Source organism: Porites lutea, chromosome 4 (assembly GCF_958299795.1).
Source record: "Porites lutea chromosome 4, jaPorLute2.1, whole genome shotgun sequence".
Taxonomy (NCBI): domain Eukaryota; kingdom Metazoa; phylum Cnidaria; class Anthozoa; order Scleractinia; family Poritidae; genus Porites; species Porites lutea.
In genome coordinates, this window is record NC_133204.1 from 25,202,486 (window position 1) to 25,226,118 (window position 23,633).

General features: G+C 38.4%; 1 protein-coding gene across 4 annotated transcripts in view; it reads right to left on the reverse strand.

The window, feature by feature from the left end:
- LOC140933069 (eukaryotic translation initiation factor 3 subunit A-like) overlaps positions 1-18,310 on the reverse strand; it is a 55,676-nt gene extending 37,366 nt beyond the window's left edge. For 3 of the 4 annotated variants that reach the window (XM_073382587.1, XM_073382585.1, XM_073382584.1), the window contains exons 1-13: positions 18,206-18,310; positions 15,331-15,661; positions 14,126-14,289; positions 13,143-13,201; positions 12,342-12,482; positions 9,152-9,360; positions 7,201-7,372; positions 3,438-3,635; positions 3,239-3,355; positions 2,654-2,746; positions 1,331-1,423; positions 713-850; positions 24-233 (exon numbers count right to left, since the gene is read on the reverse strand). In XM_073382587.1, the coding sequence (XP_073238688.1) occupies positions 24-233; positions 713-850; positions 1,331-1,423; positions 2,654-2,746; positions 3,239-3,355; positions 3,438-3,635; positions 7,201-7,372; positions 9,152-9,360; positions 12,342-12,482; positions 13,143-13,201; positions 14,126-14,289; positions 15,331-15,661; positions 18,206-18,254 (1,974 nt within the window). In that variant the 5' untranslated portion in view covers positions 18,255-18,310. The remainder of the gene's footprint in view (positions 1-23; positions 234-712; positions 851-1,330; positions 1,424-2,653; positions 2,747-3,238; positions 3,356-3,437; positions 3,636-7,200; positions 7,373-9,151; positions 9,361-12,341; positions 12,483-13,142; positions 13,202-14,125; positions 14,290-15,330; positions 15,662-18,205) is intronic. The other variant, XM_073382586.1, reaches the window with a different exon arrangement.
- Positions 18,311-23,633: the final 5,323 nt, after the last annotated feature.

Sequence of the window (23,633 nt, forward strand, 5' to 3'; positions counted from 1 at the left end):
ATATCGGCTATGAAGTTAATCACCTCTTCTGTTAAGTCCTTCAATGCTTTAGCTCCAACAGATGTTTTCTTGAGAGCAGCAATCTTGTCCATGGCCTGTTTCTTTTCTATCTCTTGTAGTTCTTGTTTCCGACGCAATGCCTCACGCTTCTGTCTCTCTTCATGAAGACGCTTCTGCTCAGCTTCTAAACTCTCCTGCTGTTGTAACCTTAACATCTTCTGCTCTTGTTGTTCCTGATGTCAAAAGAATTACCGGTAAGTCTAAGTTGCTTGAAAGACTGTGCCTTGTTCATAGACAGATAGCTAGAACTACAAGCCGAAGTGCTCTTCAAAGCTTTCGAGATACAGTGCGGTAAATATACATTTTGTACATAGTCGATGTACATCGTAGTCTCCTCTCAGAATTTTTAACCTTACCACACCCAACACGCCCAAAACCCGAAGAAGAAGTAGGAAAGGCACAAATACTCTTCTTTCCTTTCCCTTTTTAATGCCTGCCATGCAAGCTGAACTGCTTATTGTAACATAATTATGCTTCCAAATACAGTTCCATGGATATTATACTTAACTAAACTTAAAAGACGAGGATGGGAGGAGAAAGGTTAGTTGATGATCTTTTTCTGTTTGTTTTAATATCCTGAAGAACATTTTTAGCAGCCCTCCTTTCCCCCCTCCCACCCCATCTAAAAAAAAAGCAAGCGCTTGATACTCACCCTTTTAACATGGAGTGATTCTAAGTATTCTTTGCGAGCTTCAATCACAGCCTTCCTCTCAAGCATCTGCTTGTGTTCCTTCTTAGCTGAGCGCAAATACAGCTGAACAATTCTCTGCTGTTCATCGTGGCACTTTTGCTGTAAAAGGAAAAAATAACACTTTTGACCCCGTCAAACAACAACAAAAAAATCACAGAGAGCTGTTTTGACACTGGATGTTCACTGACCACAATTTTTTTCTATTTCAAGCCCTGATATGCTTACCTATGCAATTGCAAGTAAACAAAATAGTAGTCCAATTGAAATTAAAGAGAGAGAGAGAGACAGAGAGAAAAAAAAACACAAAGGTAATGTTACTGATATTTTATAGCATACTAAAACTCACAGTCAAAGTAAACTTGCTGTTTATCAGTCTATGGGTGGTTGAATATTATCCTCACCACAGGTGGATGTTAAGACAAGGTGGTGTACACTTAATCATAACATACAGCAAGCACAAAAACTTTACACAAGTACAAATAATAATAAGCTTAGAACAAGATGCAGTGATGACTGACAGCAAACAGAAAGCAGCTGTTTGCTGTAAATGCAATGCTTAACCTCTCAATTGTAACAAACCTTGATAGCCTCAGGTTTAATTTTATTGATGGCCTTGTGCAGTGCTGAAGACATCAGAGTCAACTGATTTCTTAGCCGTTCTGATGGCATTGACTGTAACAAAAGAGAAACAAAAATAGTGACTTAACAAAACAAAAAAAGTTTTAACTTTTAATAACCAACAGTGTAAACTTGCTGTTCATCAGTCTATGGGTGGTACAGTTTATCCTCATCACAGGTGGATGTTAGGACAAGGTGGTGATAATTTTGTCATCACATACAGCAAGCATTACTACAACTTTTATAATATTATTTATAATGGTAGAACACAACTGATGAAAATAACTTTTCCTTATAAATATTAGCAGCAAATTTGCTGATTCACATGAACTCCATTTTACATAGCCTGCAACCTCATTGCTGCAAAAGCAACATTTTCTTGCATTTGCCCTAAAACTGTCTACTTTAAATATTTTTTGGCAAACTTTGCTGTAAATCTTTCTTCTTTAAATTATTTCAAAAGAAGTTAAGATGGCACACAATCCACCACGAAATTCACTAATTTTAATTTTCAGTGGACAAAAACCTTGTACCAGACTATTTTAAGCAATATTGCATTCTTTTTAACACTTTTCAAGGGCTATAAATGTAATAAGTTATAAGAAATAACTCCAAAGAAAAGGTTCTCATGGAAGCCCGAGAAAATAAATTTCATATTTCACAGGAATAGAGCAAACACAGGTTAAATTATCATGCGTAAGATTTCATTTTGTGAAATTTGAAGCTCTTGAAGTTTGTTTTCTCGGGCTCCCATAAGAACCTTTTGTTTGGAGTTATTTTTCATATAACTTATTTCATTTATGGCCCTTGAAAAGTGCAAAAAAGAATGCAATATGATTTAAATTACTCTGGTACAAGGTTTTTGTCCACCACTGAAAATTAAAATTACTCAATTTCCTAATGGATCCTGTCTTACCTTTTTCATCATCATACAACATAAACATAGTTTATATGTTTAAGTGATAGCACTACAATAACATGTAGCATCTTCGTGTGAATCAAGTTACCAAAAGAAATAGTAACCCAAACAAGCCCTTTGAAGCAGGTCATTCACAAGGTACATTTGTACCAAACTGCTATGCTGGAGAGAAAGGGACACACTGGGATAAAACAAACAAAGAAAATAACCATTTTAAAAGAATGCTGATGTGGAGTCTTTGTTTGTCTTGTTCCACTGCATTCCTTGCTAAGCCTCTCCGGCAAGAGGGTTTTGTACCACATGAATGACTAACTGTAAAGAGTATATTACCCTTTGTAGCTTAAAGATAAAGATTTTTTGCTTACCTGAAGATAAGGCCCCTCTGGTACCTCCTCTTTATGTGCCACATGAAGATCAAGTCCAAAGCTGACTGCTTTACTTCGATGGTCAATACGCACCTAACAAAAAGCAAAGCCAAACAAAACAATTTTCTTTAGAGTATATATAATAGGTAACTGAATGGCTTTACATCATGTTAATTTTCAGGACATGGGCTTCACTGCGTCTATGGCAGAAAATCATACAGAGAAACTTATGGAGAACTTAAAAAAGTGGTTCTCCTAGTTTGTTTAAATACTACCAATAGGAGAAGTGGCCACCTCTGAAGAGGTCAGACAAATCAAGAACTTGCATGTATGAACTAAACACCAGCAGGGTAAAAAAAGGTTGTGCTTGTAGAGGTTCAACTTAGATACACAAACCAACTCTGATCACATGAATAAACAGATACATAACGTACGTAATACATACATTTAGCTAGAGCTAAAAGTGAAGATCCCATTTACGCATTAATATCATTTTTACTACACACAATGTAAGTGGAATCATTGCAAAGAAATCCACAAATCTATACATGCGATGCCCCTGCGATAATCAACACATATACATACCTGTAGTTCATTTGCCAAAGCAACATCTACTATGGCTCTTTCCAGTTGAAACTCTGTGGCAAATGGCACTAATGACAAGAGTCGCTTGAACTCCACAGTCTGGTACACTTGAGAAACCTGTTATTATATACACAGTTCAACAGTAAATATGTCACTGTACCCACACAGAGCCTTGGAAAGCAGATAAAACTGGGCTCACCTGTTTCAAAAGCCTTACTATAGCCACCTCTTGCAAGGGCTTGATATACTGTGCTAATTCTAAATCTTCATTTTCTTGTAAGAACTCAAAGATGGTGTTAACTCGAGCACAGAGCTTCAGGGGTGAGAATTCCTTCTCCAGACCCTGATACAGGTCTTGTAACTGCGGCATAATATGCTGCTGAACATTCATCTTAATCTACAACATAAACAAGGAAATATGAACATTCAAAGTGAAACAATACAAGGCTTGTTGTTCTCTTTTAGCTTTGTCTTCCTCTTATTGCTGATGACAATAATTAGAGGTGACTTTCTATGTATGAGACATCTTGCAATGCTTTGGTAATTAGTTATTCTCAGGGTTGTCACTAAGGGCCGGGGGCCGGGGATTTCCCCCTGGCTACTCAGAGCATGGCCCCCGGCTACTTTCGTCGTTAAATTAAACCAAAACAGCACACCTTTGAAACACACGAAGACTATCCATCAAACTAAGTGCAAGTTTCATCTGCAGCAGGTTTAAGTAATTTTGAAATACTCGCGTGCAAAGACGAAGAAATGTCGGAAAAAGACATCTGACTTAGATTTGGTACTAGTACACACGCGCGAAAACTCTCCGTTTGCGAAATGTCAGTAGGGAGTTTTAGCAACGACGACGGCGACGGCAACGAGAACGTCAAAAAAGCAATAGGTTTATTGAGCAAAACAACTAGTTTGCACGTGCATCACACATTTTTGTACATTTCTTTGCCGTTACTGCACGACTACAACGTGAAAATGCTTAGTTTCACGTTTTATGGAGGACGTAAACAAGCGACGACAAACTTTTCTTTCTCTTTCTAAACTTGAGTGCTGTCCCAAAGAAATCAACTCCAGGGAAATTAGCCTACATTAGCTATTTTCAGCGAATTGAAATAAACGCGACAAAGTTGGAAAAAACGCCAATTCATTTTAAAAGTGACGTTTTCGCTGCCGTCACCTTTGTCGATGCTAAAAGTCCCTAGTTTCAACCGCTATGTCGGCTTTGTGTTGAACATGTCGAAGAAGTGGCAAAGGAATCTTTACTCTTTGTTCACGATGAAAGACCTGAGCAGATCTCTGTTGACATCACAGACGAAGTTGAGGCTTCATCCAAGCGTTAAATCTCCCTGATGCTGATGTTGATGATAATGTGAATTATGATGAAGGCTTTGAAGATGAAGACTAGGACCGATTGCTATGTTTAATAAATTGACGTTTAAGTGATCAGGTCTACATTTAGCTTTAAGTATCGAGTATATAAAATAACGCACGGTCAACGGAAAATGTTCGATCATTGTCCGCAGGTCAAGATCACATCCTCTCAGTTCTACTTCCAAGAAGTTATATATAAAAGGGAAGTTAAGCATTAGCATTACTTTTGCATTCTTCTCCTTGAGTCTCGTTTTGACATGTCAGCGTCGTTTATAAAGTATTAGCCCTGTCTTTTAAACGCTTTTCCGTCAGTTTCTTCGTATGTCAAGTGATATTTCGTTCCTAAATTCGAGACCACTAATTTTACCAGTTGTGCAGTTTAGTTTTGCCATATTTTACCCCGCGATTTTTCGTACGTTAGCTTGTTTTAGCCTTATCATACTTTTATTTTTCAACAAACCATAGTAACCTAATGTTCATGATGCTTTTTCGTACATTCATCGTCCGCTTGTCTTCTTTCCGCTTCTCCGTGGGTTAATTCATTTGTAATATTAGTTTTACTTTTGTTTTCCGTAAGTTGTTTCGTTCTTACGTATAACTAAATGAGGATTTACAATTTATTTTACAGCACATGTTAATTCATTTGCACCATATAAGAATCGATTGTCCTTTCCACATTTTTAACATTTGTAAAGTATCGTTGTGATTTAACACTTCACTGGCCAGCATGCACCTTGTCTGCGTGAAGATAAGACTGCGCGGATAACGTGACCGCTGCCTACCTGTCATTTTTTTCAGACCCGGTGCTTACATGTATATATCCATTTGGCGGTCACTAAAAAAACCTTCTAATGAGCCTTTACGTAAAGTAAAAAGTTATTATTTTAGTGTCTCACAATATTGTAGTTTCCTTTAATAAAGACCTGATCATCATAAAACCGCTCATGATAGCTGTACTTTCGATGAAGATTGCTTTTTTGGGGCGAGAATGCCTTTTGGAAAACGGTAGAAGTTGCACTTCAAAAACTTCTTGGGGGGGGCAGGGGGTGGTTTCCATGACTGCTTGCGACTTCCCCGGCTACTAACAACAAATACCCGGCAACTTGAAATCTTAGTGACAACCCTGTGTTCTTCTTCAATATTGTCATCTAATATTACATTTCATTTTTATTTTGCCTTTGCGAAATTCAGATTCTTATGAGATAAATCCAAATACCATATTTTTTCGCTTATAAGGCGTAGCATTTTTCAAGGAAAGTTTGCTTGATAGCTCTAAATCTGTTGTAATTTTGAAGTGCCTCTTATAAAGGAGTGTTGTGAGAGCTCTTTTATCACAGTTATTTTGATTAAATAAGGGCTTTTTTTTACCATATTTGGCAATTAATTAACAAAATATTCAGGCTTGTGTATTATGCGATTGATGTCAATATGCCGCAACCAAGACAGCTGACTTGCTCATGGAACAAAAACGGATTCCCTAAGTATTCACAGCCTTAGAAAACAATGCTTTTTGTGTTGATAGGTGTGATTTTTCTCTTTTGATTGAAAATGATATGTACCCTTTTTCACTTTTGTTCACTTAGGTGAATGGCTGTAATCAGTGTCATTGGAGAGCATCTTGTAGTTATGGTAAACATCACCAAAAATTGTGGCTGAGCCTTATAGCCCAGTATTTTGACTTACTTTTCAGTTTGTTAACTTAGAAAACTCACATTAAAAAGTTTGGGGTACTTCTTATACTACACTGTGGTGCTCTACCTTTAAGGGTGGTTTTCCCTGGCAACAGACTTAGTGAAAACAGAGCAGTAAACTCAGTCAAAACAAACTCACAAAAATCAAAACACATCCATTTGATTCCACTTGTGACACCCTTGCACCTTCTCACATACATGTAAAATAGTTCGTGGGAGTCACCAGCCAAAATTGAAAGAATAAACTACAATTTCTTCTCTCTTTACAGACACCTCTCTAAGATAAACACCGTTCTCTAAGATGGACACCTGGTGTTGGACGTTTCCCTGCTATTTTTCAGTCATGGTACTTGAAGTTATTCTAAGACAGCCTGCTGGGGCTGGTCCGTATGGCGTCCCTTTTAGAGAACTGACTGAATACAAAATGGATGAGTCAAAGTGCTGCATTTGGTTGGTTCCCCAGCTTTGACTTATGGCTTTCACTAGATCATAAGCAACAGATTCATAGAGGAATTGGAAATGCTGTTTAGATGCCATAGGTTTGATATTCACTAGAATATAATGCCCCATGCTACTGATTGTGACTTTGACTCTGTTGCAAGTGAAAACCAGGGGTGCTTACCATTTACACAAACCACCCAAGTGGAAATCTTGTGCATAAACATTAAACTGTAAAATTTGACGTGGTAGGAGAACCTGCCACAAAATACTATCCAAAACAGTTGAACAGACTAAAAAGAGTAGAAAAATATTATTGCATTGCTCATGTTTTCTGAAGAATCCCAAATGGAATAGTGCGAACCATTTGATTTTCCAACTGGAATTTCCAGTTTTTCCATGTACTGTAAATGGTAAGTACCCCAAGTCTAACGAAAATGAAAGATGCGTAGTTTTGTTTCTTACCATGTCATTTACAAGGGATGCTCTTGTGGGGATACTCTGTAAGCCAAGTAAGTTGGCTAAACGTCGTGATTTCTCACGCACATTTTCATCATACTCAAGGTGTTTTTCTGTCTCACTGAGTGACACTGGAATTGGAACTGCCATGGTTGCTAGCAAAACTCGTGACGCCATTCTGCAAAACAAAGGAAAGAAAACATTTCAACTTCAAGTAATCACCATTAAGACTTTGTAAACAACTTTATAAATAACCACTACTCCTGTGAGTGCTTGGAATTACAGTGTTTTACATCATTCACAAAGCTAAGGCCAATTTTGAGCAACTTTATTTCACTAAATGACAGTTGGAAGGTAAAAGTTTTGTAATGGAAATTACCGCCTTGAAGCCTTGAATATAGGATTTTTTTTTTTTTAACCTTTTTAATTTAACGCCATGTGATGAGAGGACAATTATTTTCCAAAGAAAAAATTAAATTCTTTAATAGTTTGTTTCACTCAGTGTACCTTGTTTTTCAACACATTTGTCTTCCATTACCAATATGTTTACCGTGCGTTGTCTGTGCAAAAATGTATGCAACGAAACATTGCAACGAGTGACAAAAGAACGAATGTCCATCAAACACCATGTGCTTGAAAAACAAAATAGAACTTCAAGGCAGTCATGTTGTTGCGACTTCTAAACTGCACGTGCAATGTGGCATGTAAGGTTCGTTCAGCAGCTTAGTCAAAGTTAAAACTATTGTAATTTCTGGCAAAGATAAAGCACTCATTACAAATGTTGTAACAAAATTACCATATTAAAGACAAAACTTTAAAAATGTCAGTGTTTTAACCTATTCGCCCCTGAACCGCCCGTAACCGCCCGTGCGGATCCACGTCCTTTCTACCCTTTGCGACGTCATCAGTTTTAACGGTCAAGGACAACTTTGCCCGCTAACTTGTGTAGAGTGAAGAGATCTTTCAAACCATACCAGAATGAGCACAATTCAGTCAAGGACACCGCAGAAAGAGGCAAAAAACCATGTAACATTGACCTGAAAATCTCCATGAAAATCTTGTTCCATTGCCCACCTACCTTTCCTTTCACCTAATCCTAAGATCCTAAAAGCTTTCCTAAAAACTATTCCCACCAAAATGAAGGCTACTAAATGCCCAGCAAGAGAAAAAAAAAATGAGGCAAGAAAAGCGAAAAAAGAGGGGAGGAGAGAGAGCGAAAAGTAAAAGTCAAGACTGCTGTGTCACTTTTAAACCCAAAAACTATGTCGAAATTTTGCTTTCTGCGCATGCCCCAACTTCGCAAGCTGATACTTTGCATCTGGATCAGAAGGCCATGAAGTGTACGACCTGTAAAGCGGTTTGTGGTAAGTTTTAGCTCTTTATAGCATGACAGTGACCAGAAAACCACTCGACTAGCTTTGAAACGCGTTTTTCGGCAAAATCTCCAGGAGCGAATGGGTTAAATTTATGCAAATATCTGATATATTGAATGTTTACATAGTAAAAGTGGCAGATTCGTCTTAGCATTTTCCAACATTGTGATTTTCAATGTTTAATACTACAAGCAATTAAAAAATATTCAGTACCAGTACAACTTAATCAACACATGAAGCAATTTCGAATGGATAGAAATAGCAAAGAAATCAATCAATAATCAACACTTTATAAAACCGAGAATGGGAGATAGCAGATATCGAACACAGCTTCGGCTCCGGAGGTTTCACTTCACCGCACAAGAATGATAGAAATGACCTACACATGACACACACTTTTATCAAGAAACTGTAGCCACTAAAAAAGGAATTAACAACATAAGACAACAATGATAACACACTATTATTGAAACAATTATCATGTTTTTTTTTAACACATTATTTTTATTCTGTACTGTCATCACTAGTTGACTCACTCATTATACAAGAACTGTATGTCACTCTCTATACAAAACCTGACTTACTTTTGATGTTCCTCATTAGTCATGGTGCGTTTCTGTTCCCTGGACAGTACATAAAGACGATGAAGGGTGCTTGCATGAAATAAGTAGTTGTCAGCTTTCCAGAAAACAAGAGCAACCTTCTGATAATAGTTGGCCATGACTTGTGGCTTTGGGGGCCTTTTGGACAGCTGCATCAGTCCATAAACATCCTCTACAGCTTTAAATGCCTCCTAAAGTGGAATGTAATGACATAATGCAGGGAATGAGTAAAAATTTGATTACCCATTGACGTACCATGAAATCTGGACTTTCTTGACATAAAAATGTAGTCATTAGATATTCTGTGAAGAGTGTATGGTACCGCTCAAAAGTAACTTACCAGTCTCATCTCCCTTGTCTCTCGAGAATCACTGAAGTGGCAATTTTGGAATAAATTATGAGAGAAACTCGAGATATCTCTTTGACCGAGAAACGAAAAGACAACAAAACAAAGCTCTTGCCAAAATGCTGTCACGACTAAGCTTCAAAAGTCGGCTACGTTTGTAAAAGTATGGAACTATTTCTCTTCTAACAAACAATATTATTATTTTGAGCTTAATCCAAAATATTTTGGGGCTATATCTGAGTCAGCTGAAATCCTAGTTCATTAAATGCATGCATCAAGTTGAATTTGTTGTCTGTTCCCAATCAAAGTAATTTTGGCAACTCTCCAATTTCGAGTTTCTACAAACTTGGAATTTAGCTCTTGACATTCATAACCATCTTCCATGTGAAGTTCTAATGATATTTTGCCTCAAACCCATACTCCCAGCCGTGTGTGAGAAAAACATTTTCTGCTTCTTTCATCCCTCAGCCAGCAGAAAACCACACTTGCTACCGCAATCCAAAACTTGTCTCTAAGCACATTTATTACAATGTTATGAGCTGATAAAAAAGTCAGTCTGATCAGTTTTTATCAAGCAAAAAACTCACTTAAATTAGTTTTAAGGCTGTTTTCGCTCTGAGAGGTTTCATGCGAAACTATACATGCACATGACAACCATGTTCTTTATCGAAGTATACTTGAGGAATTGGAGGTCTAACACATTATGATCAGAAAGCTGTGCACAGAAGTATTTTTGTCATGATATCCATGACAATTCCGAAGATGTTTGACACTTACAGTTTTTTAACCTTCTCCTCGTGTAATGAGAGTCTCGACTCGACAGATTAATGTATTGTCTTTCGAGATGAGAGTCTTGTCTCGTGAAAGGGTGGTAACTTACTTTTGAGCAGTAATGTATTTTTGCAGTCTTAGCCAGTCCAACTACTTGATCAGTCTTTTCAACAACAAAATACATTAATTTTGAGTGATGATGACAACACAACGACCACAGACACAGACTTTAATGTCAGTATACAGTACAGGCCATGGGCATTGCGGCATTACACGCGTGTTTCATACGTGGAAATCCGCCACATTGCACGCAAATTCCACGATAAAAACACGTGTGAAACAATTGTGCAAAAAAATACACGCAAAAATACACGAGAAAACACACGCAAATTACAAAATTTGCATGTAAAACTTTACACGCAGGTTGTTATAATTTGTGTGTATTCAGTTTACTTGAGTTCTTACATCGCTGGCTGAGCGAGTGCAGGTGTACTTGTGCGGGTGGCTTTAATTTGTTAGCATAAATCAAACTTTCGAGGCACGTTCAAATGATAGTATTTACTGTGATCTGGGCTAAAAAGGATCCTAGTTTTTTGACCGAATAAACATTGTTTTTAAATATTTACATGTTCTTCGCTTGAATCTTCATTTGTAGACTTCACAGAGATTATAAAAAGGTTTCAACTAAAATCAGTTTCAGTCATCAATTCGCGACTATTTTGATGGACCAACTATATGTATTTTGTTTACAGCATTTTATCTCCTACTTTTATTGAGCGCGCTGCTTTGAGTTATTTTCTCGGGCAGCAATCTCCTTTCTCCTCTGTCCTTCCTGCAATGTAAATCCGAAATAAGACAGACTTGTTATTTTGGCAAGAATTGTCTATGTTTAAGCAAAAAATCCGGCATTACTGCAAGAATTAATTTTAGTTCCCAGGTTTTAGTTTTACCTGCGGAGGAAAGGTTTTCTTTTAAGGTCTATGTTTTCAGCAAAGAGTGTTTAATCCTTGCCAAGGGTAAACAAAATAACACACTGCATTTTTATCATTTACACAAGCATGGGATCAAATTACTTTAAATATTGTCTATTTTTAACAGACGCGGCGTCACAAATAACAAGCAAATTCGGAGTGAAATTGTATCCAAGTTTAGTGACGCATTGAATTTTCAAGCAACAAGTAAGGACATATCGTGAAGCTCGACGCTAATTCATTGTTAGAAAAAAGGCATATGTAAGAGAGAAAACTTGTGTGGTCTGTAAAATTTAGTGCCCATTGTGCGAAATCAAACCTTCTAGTCATTCCGATTGTTCGAACCCTCGCTTACTTGAACGTCGTGCTTACTCAAGTTAATTTCTCCTGGAATTCTTTCATACAGCCAGTTACTGTAATTTTACCCAAGCTACCTCGAAGTAATTTTTGTTACCCTTCAAATCATTTCTCTACAATTTTACTCTCTCCAAAGTCCGAGTGCCTGCTACGCAAGCTAAAGCATTGAACTTATTTCAAAACAACAGTCGTGGCAAGTAACATGCATCCAAGTTTACATATGAAATAGCACTTCAGCCAACAGCCAAGGAAATTGTTGATTACAAAACATGACATTCGCGATCGTAGCATGATCGTAGTAAGAGAAAGTGTATAGCAAGTTGTTTTCTCTTTCACCACGAAAAGACGTTTTCCACAATGTCCGTTTCTAATTTCACATCACCCACATTTTCTGTTGTAAAGAAATACATGCAACTTGTGTGTATTTTTGTAAGCAAAATCAGTCACCGTAAAAGTACACTCAAATTTGCGTGTAAAAAGTCTGCGTGTAAAAGCTTGTGTTAAAATTTACACACAAGTTTTTTGCGTGGATTTTTCGTGGAAATCCACCATATTGCACGCAATTTACGTGCATGTAAGTGCTGCAATGCCTGTGGCCTGTACTGTACCTGCAGCAAAGACTGGATGAGTTTAAAGAGTTTGTAAAAATCCCATTTACACTGCAGCTACATGCAGAGTTTAATGCCTCAGAGTGGAGTGACTGTTTTTCCCTAATTATGTGACAGACCTGCCATAGCTCCATGTTAATAGCACTCTCCAACTGAGCCAGCCGTGTTTCCAGATGTAGCTGTAATGTTTCTGGATTGGTGAGGTTGACTGCATTGGGTTGTCCTTGATGCTTTATTGCATTGTTTAAATGGTTCCTCAACTGAGCAAGACAAGGGATCAATTTATTATTAAGTAAACTCAGGTACAAAAAAGAGGGAGAAAAATCATTGACTGTAGACAGAGCTGACAAAGAATGTACGCTGTAATGCGTGTTTCAATGGGCAACTTGCTCCATTTCCAGTGGCAACTTTCCCTCCCCACCTTCAATGTCACTAGCAGCAAAGCATGCAAAACTGTAAGAGATAAATTATGTGCGACTATTATCTTGCCTTATTTTGTTGACGATGGAATATCAAATGAAAGTAGAGTACAGTGTATATTCAGTGTAAATGTATCCTCATCTATAGCTATTTCATTGAAGACTGAGGTTTAACAATCAACAGAAAGCAGCCAACCTTTCCCACAGGTTCTACCAGTACCAAGTTATCTTTAAGGCTGTGTAAGTCTGTAGCCTTTCATTATAAATTTTTTAATGAGTATTCTAGAGAACTGTCACTTGAAAGAAGGCATAAAAGCACTGAAAAGTAATTTTACAAACACTATGGTAAAAAAGTTCAACTTCACTTGAAGAGAATGAGCCTGTTATAACAAAAACGTCAGGGCAGTACAATGTAAATGGCTGTAAAGTCAATGTTAAATAATTCAATAAAAGTTCTAGAGCTGTATACTTAGCATTAAATAACAATGAAATTGTACTTACATTGTCACATAACTTTCGAAATTCTGTACGTCGAGAGTACTTCAAACAAAACTTGAAAGCTAAGATACCAGAGTATTCTTTGTCAGTAAACTCCTAAACTACTGTTTTGTTTAATGTATCAACCTTAAAAAATAATTTTACGTAAAAAGTTCCATGAAGTACATGTGATTTTGTTACCCTTGCATCACTGGCTATAAAACTCCTTAAAGATGACGTGCATCCTGTAGGATGCAAAGATTTACTATATCAATCTAAAGACATTTGTGGGGATTTGCTTGTGTGATTTTTAATCTGTAATAAAACGACCCCTATTGTCTGCCTAAAAAAGTTCTGTAGGTACAGATTTCAAAGAATACAAGGCATTTCCACTCAAACTCTCCAATAAAAATCATTTTATTTCCAATAGTTATATATGGCATAAAATCCAGGCCTTGTTAACCCTTTACCTTTGAAAAGTGAATGATGGAGTCTTGTACATGTAAGTTGTTTCTAACTACTGTATCTGTGAAGGAAATCTTGCAGGGTGACCATTAATGAGGACTGAGTACACTTCTTTGGCAGTGCATTTATTTTCAACAGTGTCATTTGATTTTAGCATTTGACAAAATGAACTTAATTGGAATTTTTGTGGAATTTTGACTTTAGCCACTTTTGGGAATAAAAAAGGTAAAGAAATACATGTAAGGGGAACTGGGGTTGGAGTTACGTTGTATGTTGTACTGTACTTAGGAATGGAAACACGGTAGTTTACTTTCAGTATACTGTAATATTGAGTCATAATAATATTAATGTTACCAAGGTTTAATATCTGGTTACATGAGGGTTCAAGGATCTTAAGCATGGGACTCAATGGTTCTGGGCTGGGATTTTTCACAAGACCACTCCACAGTAATTTCTAACAAAATCACTGAGTACACAATGGAGTTTCCGTGTCTATGTACATGTACATAAACAGCATAGCAAGTTATCAAAAGATATGTTACCTTGTTGGGCAGTGTCATGGTATAGCTTCTCCACACGGACATTATTTCTCAGCAGTTCTAACACGTTGCGGTAAGCTTCCCAAAGAAACTTCACCCAGGGTGTTAACATAACCCTGTCAGTACGATCCTGAGTGTCCTCTCCACTGACAAAACTGAGCAATACACTAAAGAGGTAAAGAAAGACAGAAGTTTAATCTAACAAAATCAGAAATTATTTTCAAACGTCAGAAAGTGGTGGTTTTGAAACCCACACCAAGCTTTCATGTTTCTGAGCATGTTGTACTACTCAGAAAAGCTATAGCAGGTTATTTAAAAAAACTATTACTACATGTATGTGTACATGACACTAAGGCTACTGATATGTTTGAGTGTGCAGGACACTAGCATGATACATACAATGTATGTAGCATTCAATATTATCCTTGTCTTATTTTCTACTGTTCTTGGGTATGGTAAATAAATGTAAAGTGTAAGATTACAATGACCCACAAAACAAACGACAATAACAAAAGGAGCATACAGTTTGTGAATGCCTCAACATTTCATATTAATTTTTAATTTCCACTGCAAACAAAAAGGAGACATTCACAAAACAAGAACAAGGATTAGTGTCTATGTTGTGGTTCAATTTTATCCTTGTTTCAAATTTTCTTTTCTTTTGTTTCAAACTCATTATCATACATTACCGTACCCAAAAACGAAAAAAAGGAAAATTTGAACTACAGATAAAATTGAACCACAAATTTTCAGCAGCTTGCTTGAGTCGCTTCATATTACCCAACTGTGAATAGGGAGACTTTGAGGCCTGGGGGTTGCGGCTTCCATATGAAAGTGACGGGAATGCTCGTCGTCTCACTAAGGGGTGAAATGGAAAGTCACTATATTTGCCCATTCAGGTATCACTTGGGGTTGTGCATAAAGAAATTTACAAAAAATGCCATTATGTCTGTTTTCATATGGTCTCCTTTAGGAGTCAGTTTAAGCTTGAGCCACACCCACATTGGTCTGTCTTAGGGGTTTAATTTTAATTTTGTGATGTCAGAGCATCCCCGTCACTTTTACATGTATATGGGAGTGCCCCCTAGGCTATAAGGGTAAATTGGTATGATGCATGATTCTTCTAAATTATGGGAACAGCATTAGATTTTGAAATCAATCCTTAAATTCATATCTAATTAATGGCAAACATTGCAAACAAGGAGTACCTTTCTGGAGTCTGTATCTGATCCAGATCCTCCACAATAGGAACCTGGTCACGGGATTCTTTCCTAGCAGTTTCTGCTCGGTCTTCTGCAAGCTTAAGGAAGTAGCGAATGACATCCTCAAGAGAAACAATGTTAACCTGCTGGCAAATCAACTTGTATTGGTACAATCCTTCCTTTGCAATGTGGCTTCTTCGAAGGTCTACGCACAGCTCCAAGTACTTGAAGAGAATGGGCTCATGGATTTTGTTTTGCCAGGTGCGATGTTTCTTGCTTTTTATTACATCATACAATGCATCCAATGCTGGCTCTTTCTTGCCAACTTCAATGAATTCTACAGTAAAAGAAACATTTATTCTTAATAGTTTGTGGTATTTCAGTGAGCCATAGATATGAATCATGAATTCATTACCTTTTCAAGTCATATATTTTTTTCCTGGCCCTGGAAGCCATAAACCAGTAACATGTAATGCACTATTTGGACGATTCACGATGGTGGACAATAGAAAACTGATAAATGCTAAATGCCATTTTAATTTTGTATAATATAAGCTGAGTAATAATTAAGGAATTGGTCTACCAGTTAAACATTTTAATTTCATATATACCGGTAAACTGAGTCATAATTAAAGAATATTGGTCTACTAGTTAAAAATCTGAGTGGAAAAATAGTGAATTTTTGTAAAATGATCCCTAAGCCTGAAAATATTACTGGGAAACTATTTTCTGTTCCATTATTTTAGGACCATGGTAACAACACAGTACCGGAAACAATCGATACGGTGAAATCCTAGGGCTTACTATCAGTAAACAGTACAGCAACAAATTAATACTGTTGAACTCAGCTAGAAGTCAAATAGCAGTCAAGATGAACACCAGCTCAACGGCAAAAATGTTAACAACACAGGACATGAAATTGCACCTAATATAGGCAACAGGGTCACCAAATGTTTCACTTTGGCGACTAAACTCTTAAAATTAGTCACCAAATTGCCGCCTAAAACTTTGCCTTGGGATCCCGTGATTTGCTCGAGACACAAGAGTAATCTGCGGCAGTGATCACAGGGCATCTAAACCTTCCTGTTCAGTTTGTTTTCAAGAAAACAGCACGTTCATAATCTCCTACAGTGGCTGAAGAAGCCATCTTGAATTTAAGTAGCCTTTTGTGTCGTGTATAACCCTTTCTGGTGTCACAAAACACCATCTTGGACTAAAATAGCCCTTTACAAAGGCCTTTGTCCGGACAATACGATATATATGTATTATAGACCATGTAGGCAGCTAAGTTCATGTTGAGCTTTAAAGGGCTTTCTTCCTATTGCATGATAAAGAAAAGACATCATTGTTATTACCGGTAATAACAAATAAGCCATAAAAGAATGCCATTAACTGCAAGAACACATTTTTCCCATTTTTGGTGAAAATAATCATTCATTTGTTCATAAAACTTGTACTTTTTTGATGATGAGTAGATATTGCATGAAAGTGGACACAATCGTATTTTAGTTACTGAGTTTGTCCAGTAAACTGGGGCTAGAGCAGGTTAAGAGGCTTGTTGGATATTGATGTTATCCTCACTTTGAAAGAAAAAGGTTTTTTGCTAAAAATTAATCAAATCTATTCAATTTTTTCATGAAAAACATTAAAATATATTAAATAATGCAAAATAGTTGAAATTTTATGGTCGGACAGTTGAGTCTACTGAAGAAATGGTAAACTCTGGTGATTATCAGCGAGATTTCATACTCTTATCTGGAGACCAGGAGATACGATCCAAAATCTGGAGTCTCCTGGAATATCCAGGAGAGTTGATAGCACTGATCTTGTAAATGAACAGAGTTAAAAAAATTATATCGCTTTCAAATAGTGGTGAACAACTTTTTGGAATTGGGTACTACTCTAAATTATTTCGGAGCTAACTGGCTACTGGAGAAAAAAGATATTTTCATGCCCTGCAACAAAGAGAAACCAAGTGATTGGTTTCATAGTACAGTATTATTTTCTATTTCGTTTTGTTTGTATGGAGCTTGTTTCACTCATCTGATTTCTTCAAATTTGAGTTGCAATCTATGTTTATGGTGCTACGATCAACTGGTCCACTCTGATAAAGAAACTAATGCAAACGTATATCGTCAAAGTCTCTGGGAGTGTTCTTAACATTTCCACTGTTCATTTGAGTGGCATTTGACACCTCATATGATTATCTATCGAAACCTGTATTAGGCGGACACCCTGTATCAAGCTGACACTACATCATTCCCCAAGGGTGTCCGCTTAATACAGGTTTCACTGTACCTATAATACATACTAAAATATATACCTTCTATGTCTGTCTTATACTTATATGTCTTATACCTTTCTCGTTCTCTAAACACTTGTCATGACTAGCAAGCCACCAAGCCACTTCTGTTTAAGACCTTAAAATATGGCCCTGTATTCTGTAGTTGCTCCTATATTTTTTCATGTGGTTTTGATAAAAGCTTACCACATAATGACTTCAATCAATTTAACATCTATCTTGAACTAGCAATAAAGGCTTAAATCAACCTTATGATCGATACCTGTATAATCACGTGGCCACAATTCTTAGCTTAAAAGCACAGGAACACGTAAGCTTGGCTATTTTAATTGTATTCGAAACAAATATGAAGAGCCGGTAGCGATGAAATCGTTTTTTTCACTACAACTAAGCACCGAAAAGGCCAAAACCCTCTCGAAAAGCTGAAAAAGCTAAAATCAGCTAACAAATGATCAAAATTAAAGCTTCTTAAAATGGCGGACAGGAGTACGAAAGGATTACTGCTTTGTTTCAAACCTTTTTGATTTCTAAATAGGTGCAAGACAATGCCTCATGAAGTAAACGAAAACTATTTCTTACCATTAGCTCTTTTAAGGGCATTTTCTGGCCGCTGAAAGTAGACCGGCATGGTGAAAATATCTCACGCCGCCTCTTTCACGATTAACCAAGAAGAGAGAAATGAGTGCAAGGCATTGTGGTCATCTAGTTCTGGCCTCGTTTTCGTGACAAAGGATCACGTGGTCTCCAAGATGTTAGCCTACGAGGTTGTCCTCGCCCCCTCCCCCATCGTTTTCTCGTTTGACCTCGGTACATCATTTCCCCCACCACCAAAAAAACGAACAAACAACAACAACAAAACCGCCTGCTACGTACGAGCAGGCTACGGAAAGGCCAGAGGAAAAGATCTTAGGTGATTGGAAGAAGTGTCTCCCTCGCGCGCGCCCGTTCTCTCTTTCACCCACTTCCTCTAACCGTTTGCCACGCAGGCTTAAAAGATATGGTATCTTTGTGTCGAACACCACTTGTTCGGAGGAAGCAGCCCCCGGAAGCAAACCCATCACAGAGCAAGTTTCAACTCATATTAAAGGGAACCTTTAAGTTATCATTGTTTTTTTTCTTTGAAACTTTTATCTGTATTACCAGAAACCAGAAACCCATAAGCCGGTTGTTCAACCCCTTATGACTTTCTGGTATTACTTATTACATGTTATTTGCTGTTGGCAATAGAGTGTTTTCACACGACGTCAAGGCGGCCGTATTGGTGTCCCAAAACAATGAAACGGCGGCCATGTTGGTGTCCCAAACCAATCATGTGGGAGTTGAACTCCTTTCTTATGCAAACGCTTTCTTTTGTTTCAATAAATTTGCATAGATGCTGACCACGTGAGTGAAAACACTCTTTAGACTTCTAGGAGTCACTTAAGGGTGACCACACCTTTCTTTTTAAGTGAGGCCTTCCCAACCTCGTCCCCAGGGCTTTTCCCTCAAAAAATGGGTGGGACGGAGGAAGGCCCTGGCATCAGTAGACTGTTCACAGTCCCCTATTTTTTCGTGAGATCGTTTAGATATACCGCTTCTTACCGTCACGGGTATCTTGATTTTCAAATGTACCAAGGGGGCGGGCGTTGGGGATTATAGCTCGGGGGGGGGGGGGTAGGGGCGAGAAAAATAGAGGTAGGTAGTTTTGACACTCATGCAAGACGGCAGCCCACCCGGGGGTGGAAGGGGGGGGGGGTACTTCAGGAATTTCTGGGTGGGGATGTGCCGCTGGGACCCTGGAACCCTTAACCTATACCAGAGCTAGTTCAGCTGAATTTTGTTACCCTATACTAGAGTAAACTCCCCAAATCCCCCGTATCCTAGAGTAGCTGTTTCCCTAGTCTAGAAAAAATCTTCAACCAACTGATCAGTTTCCTGAAACATGATACCCTATTCTCCGCTCTGATTTATACACCCTATCGTAGAGTACACTGCTTGAAAACCATACCCTTCACAGCGGCACATACCTAAATAGCCCATATATGGCAGTACCCTCCCCCCCCGGGACAGCCCGTAACACAAAGCGCTCCATCTTGATGATCTTACGGAAATATAGAGGACTGTGAACAGTCTACGGCATCGGCTGGTCACGTGTACAGCCTATGTATTCCTGAGTAGTCTGCGTAGCTGACCGTATTGTGTGGGTGCGAGATTAAAGTTTAGGCGGCGGAGCCGTGTTCCAAAAACAGGGAGCAGGGACGAGGCGGTTCACCCGCCTCGTCCCTACTCCCTACTCCCTGTTTTTGGAACACGGCTCCGCCGCCTAAACTTTAATCTCGCACCCACACAATACCGTCAGCTACGCAGGCTAATTCCTGAGAAGCTAATATATATGCAACCCGCTGGTTTTGCGCTGCCAGAAGGGAGTAAAAATGGAAAATAATAACATCGCGAACTATGTCAATATTTTCGCGAGTGTGCGCATTATTCAAATGCTAGAAGTTTATGAAAGGGCGTACCGGCTCTACGTTGTCACGTACAAAATACGGTATGTCAAATGCTTCAGCGTTGAGACAAGCTGTTATCGACTGGTACTGTACAGTACCAGGAGCCGACAGTACCGCAAATGATCCCGAGACCGCAAATGATCCCCAAAATGGACCGCAAATGATCCCGACCGCAAGTGATCCCTAAAGTCGACCGCAAATGATGCCGTAAAAACTTGAGGAATGGAATGGATTTTATGGGACTGATTACAAAAATGGACTGATTATTAAAAAGGAACCTTTTTCTCTCGCCTTCTAAAGAAAAAGGGAAAGAGGACGCTACATCTCAGGTCAATTTATACAAGGTGAAAAAAAAAATGGAATAAATCTGAAAAGGATATGGTATTCACCGTATACTTCTTTCTTTGTCAGAATTCAATTTTCTTTCAAGAATGTTTCGTCGCTTAAAAATTTAAGACAGGCAGGACGTTATGCAGAAAAAACTCTATTGATATTTTAACGCCTATAAGTTCAACTTTTCTACTGAGGAATACAAAGCTGGGCACCCTCTACATAACAAGAGCTTTATTGACTTTACTGATCTTTTTGGAAGTGTGAAATGAATTTCAGAATATTTAATTTTGATTTTTCTCTGTGTTAATTTTACGTGATAAACAGCAAGACATTTGTTCGTAACTTAGGTGCCCGTTACGTAACAAGACATGATTTAACATAAACACAAGTCAAAATGCCCCCGAACTTATCAATGTCCACAGGTTTCGGTTTATTTCGAAATAGCAACTTGCTTACAGCTCATGAACATGTAGCCTCCCACGCAGACGCTCTTGCGAGGCTAATGAACATGTTGTGAATAGTTATATTGACGCTTATATGTATATTCATTTGTTGTGCCTTTGCTAGAGACAGTTACCAGGAATCTAAACCTGGTAATGAGAAACGCAAAAGCGAGAGTAAGCGGTAGTTACCGACCTCATTTTTACACTTGAATGATTTTTTTTTCATTTAGTTTTTATTCATGTATTTATTTGAGAAGTAAAATTTAGCATTTAATCTGACTTTTTCTAATAATAATAAAGTCGACACGATGATCCGCTAACTTGAGTCCAAGTCATTCTTATGTTTTTTTTCGGGATCATTTGCGGTCCATTTTGGGGATCATTTGCGTTCTCGGGATCATTTGCGGTTGGGGATCATTTGCGGTACTGTACAGCACGTCAACTAAACTTCATCGTCAAGCGGAAAGTGATTTTGTCCAATGTCAAACAAAAACGCGGGCCTTTGCCTCCAGGATCTGCAGTGAATTTAAACAAATTGAACTTAATTGAAATAGAATTGTTCATCAAAATGCTTTATGGAGTCTGGTCTTCTCTACAACCCGACCATGAAACAAGCAAATCTCCGCAAGTCAGCCCTCCAGCCAGGAACGATGACAGGTCGCCGATCTGAAACATTTGAAGACCTCTTATATCTTTTCTCTTCCGAGGATACGTACAAAGGATTTTCCTTATGTTAAAGAGAAGATTGACTGATCGGTTGGAATCAACTACAGCTCTGTCGATTTTAAATGGACCCAAGTCTTTCTTGTTGCCAGTCGTTTGATCGCAGAGGTCAATGAATTTTTCGGGTCATACAGGATGTCTTAAAACCAACGCGTGTCGCTATGATATGGCGGAGAGTTAAGATGAATAGAACTAGGCTGTGTACGGCGGCCCACTTCGCAAGAAATGAAATAAAATATCAGAAGAGTCGAGAAAACGGACTTTTCCAGTACAACCTTTATGCATGTACGATAGCTTGTTTGTCATTTATACCGCTCTATAAACAGAAGTTTTACAAATGTTACTCGCTGTCCCCTTCATAGAAATCAGAGGAAAGCAAAAAATTACCATAGCCAGTATCTGTGACAAAAAGGAAACCTTGTAAAACTTTTCGTTAATCGTCAAGAGATATAAAACGTCGCCCATGATCGCGCGCTGTGAGGTTACGCATAATTTTAGCTTTTCACATGGCGCTAATTTATTACACCCAGGATTTTAGGGTGTACGAGGAGACACGCAACCAGCTGATGCCAGGGCCTTTCCCCCCCCCCCCCCCCCCCCACCCATTTTTTGAGGGAAAAGCCTTGGGGATGAGGTTGAGGCCTTCCCTTTCAGAATTTTTCGTGTTCGTGGTTTTCGTTTCTGCTGGTTGCTGGTATCAGAGGCGAATCCCGTTCATAGTCCTCATATCACTCTCTAGACATAGGAATCGGTAGACTCGGTACATTTGAAAATCAAGATGGCCGCCATGAACGGGAAGACGCGCTATATCTCGACGATCTCACGAAAAAATAGGGGACTGTGAACAGTCTACCAGAGCGCCTAATGGAATAAACGGTACTGCGATTTTCAATAACGCGAACTCTCAAACGCCAACTAACGTCAATCACCTTAATTAGCGGACCCTAGAAGTTCATGATTTGTGACCCTTTGGTGATTGCTAGATTTCGATGCATTTCTCGTGTTATTGAAAAGCACACTAACGTCTGGAACAGGCTGATACTCCTTAAGAATTCAACTTCAAGAAACCCCGCCTACATGTGACAAATTCCCCGAGGTTAAATAACGCGATGACGTTTGAAACAACCCAAATCCACTTTTTTAGGGACGTCCTCGTGACTGGTAAAGGTCGCTATCAGACCACTCCAGAAAATACCACAACATACCATAATGCTCTTTGTTTGTCACCCCAAAATTTTGCATAAGCATTGTTTTCAGTTTCTCTCAGGGCCATTTAACCCCCTAGAGAAACTGAAGACAAAGCTTATGCAAAATTTTGGGGTGACAAACAAAGAGCATTATAGTATGTTATGGTATTTCTAGAGAGGTCAATAGTCAGAATAGTGTCTAATGTTGTCTTTATGGCTAATAGCGAATTCAGATCCAACCTTGTTCCCAGGATTCTCTCCTACCCACGGAGACAACCCTGGGAAAGAGGTTGATAAGTCACTTGGAGGGGGGGTACTGCTAATCCAGTTCCTAAGATAACAGGGGACCCAGCATCGAAAATAATTTTCCTTGGCCCTGTGGTCTTTTTTTTGCGGGCTTGGGTCCCTCCCCTAGATCATTACCGGGAATGCCAGGGAATGCATGGATGGTCAGAGGGAGGTTTGGACACCCCTGTTAATAAGGTCATTACTACGTATTATCAGACCTGATAAACAAAAAGGAAAGAAAAGTTTACAAGCTAGCAGCTCAGGAATCTTGAGACACAAGAGGAGATCTCAATCTACTGCTGTGGGCATTCACAACTCAGTAGTACACAGATTTCCTGATCAGTTTTTGAGAAGTGCAAACCTGGAATGGGTTCAAATAAGCTGATATATTACAGTACATGTATGTTAAGGGAACTAGCAACTCACCTAATAATTTTCAAGGTCTTCTTCAGAGAGTAGAGGAATGATCAAGGTTAGAGCCAGCTTCAGAAGATGTTAATACAAGCATTTGGTGGATCGATTCATCTACCTTTTAATAGATCTTATG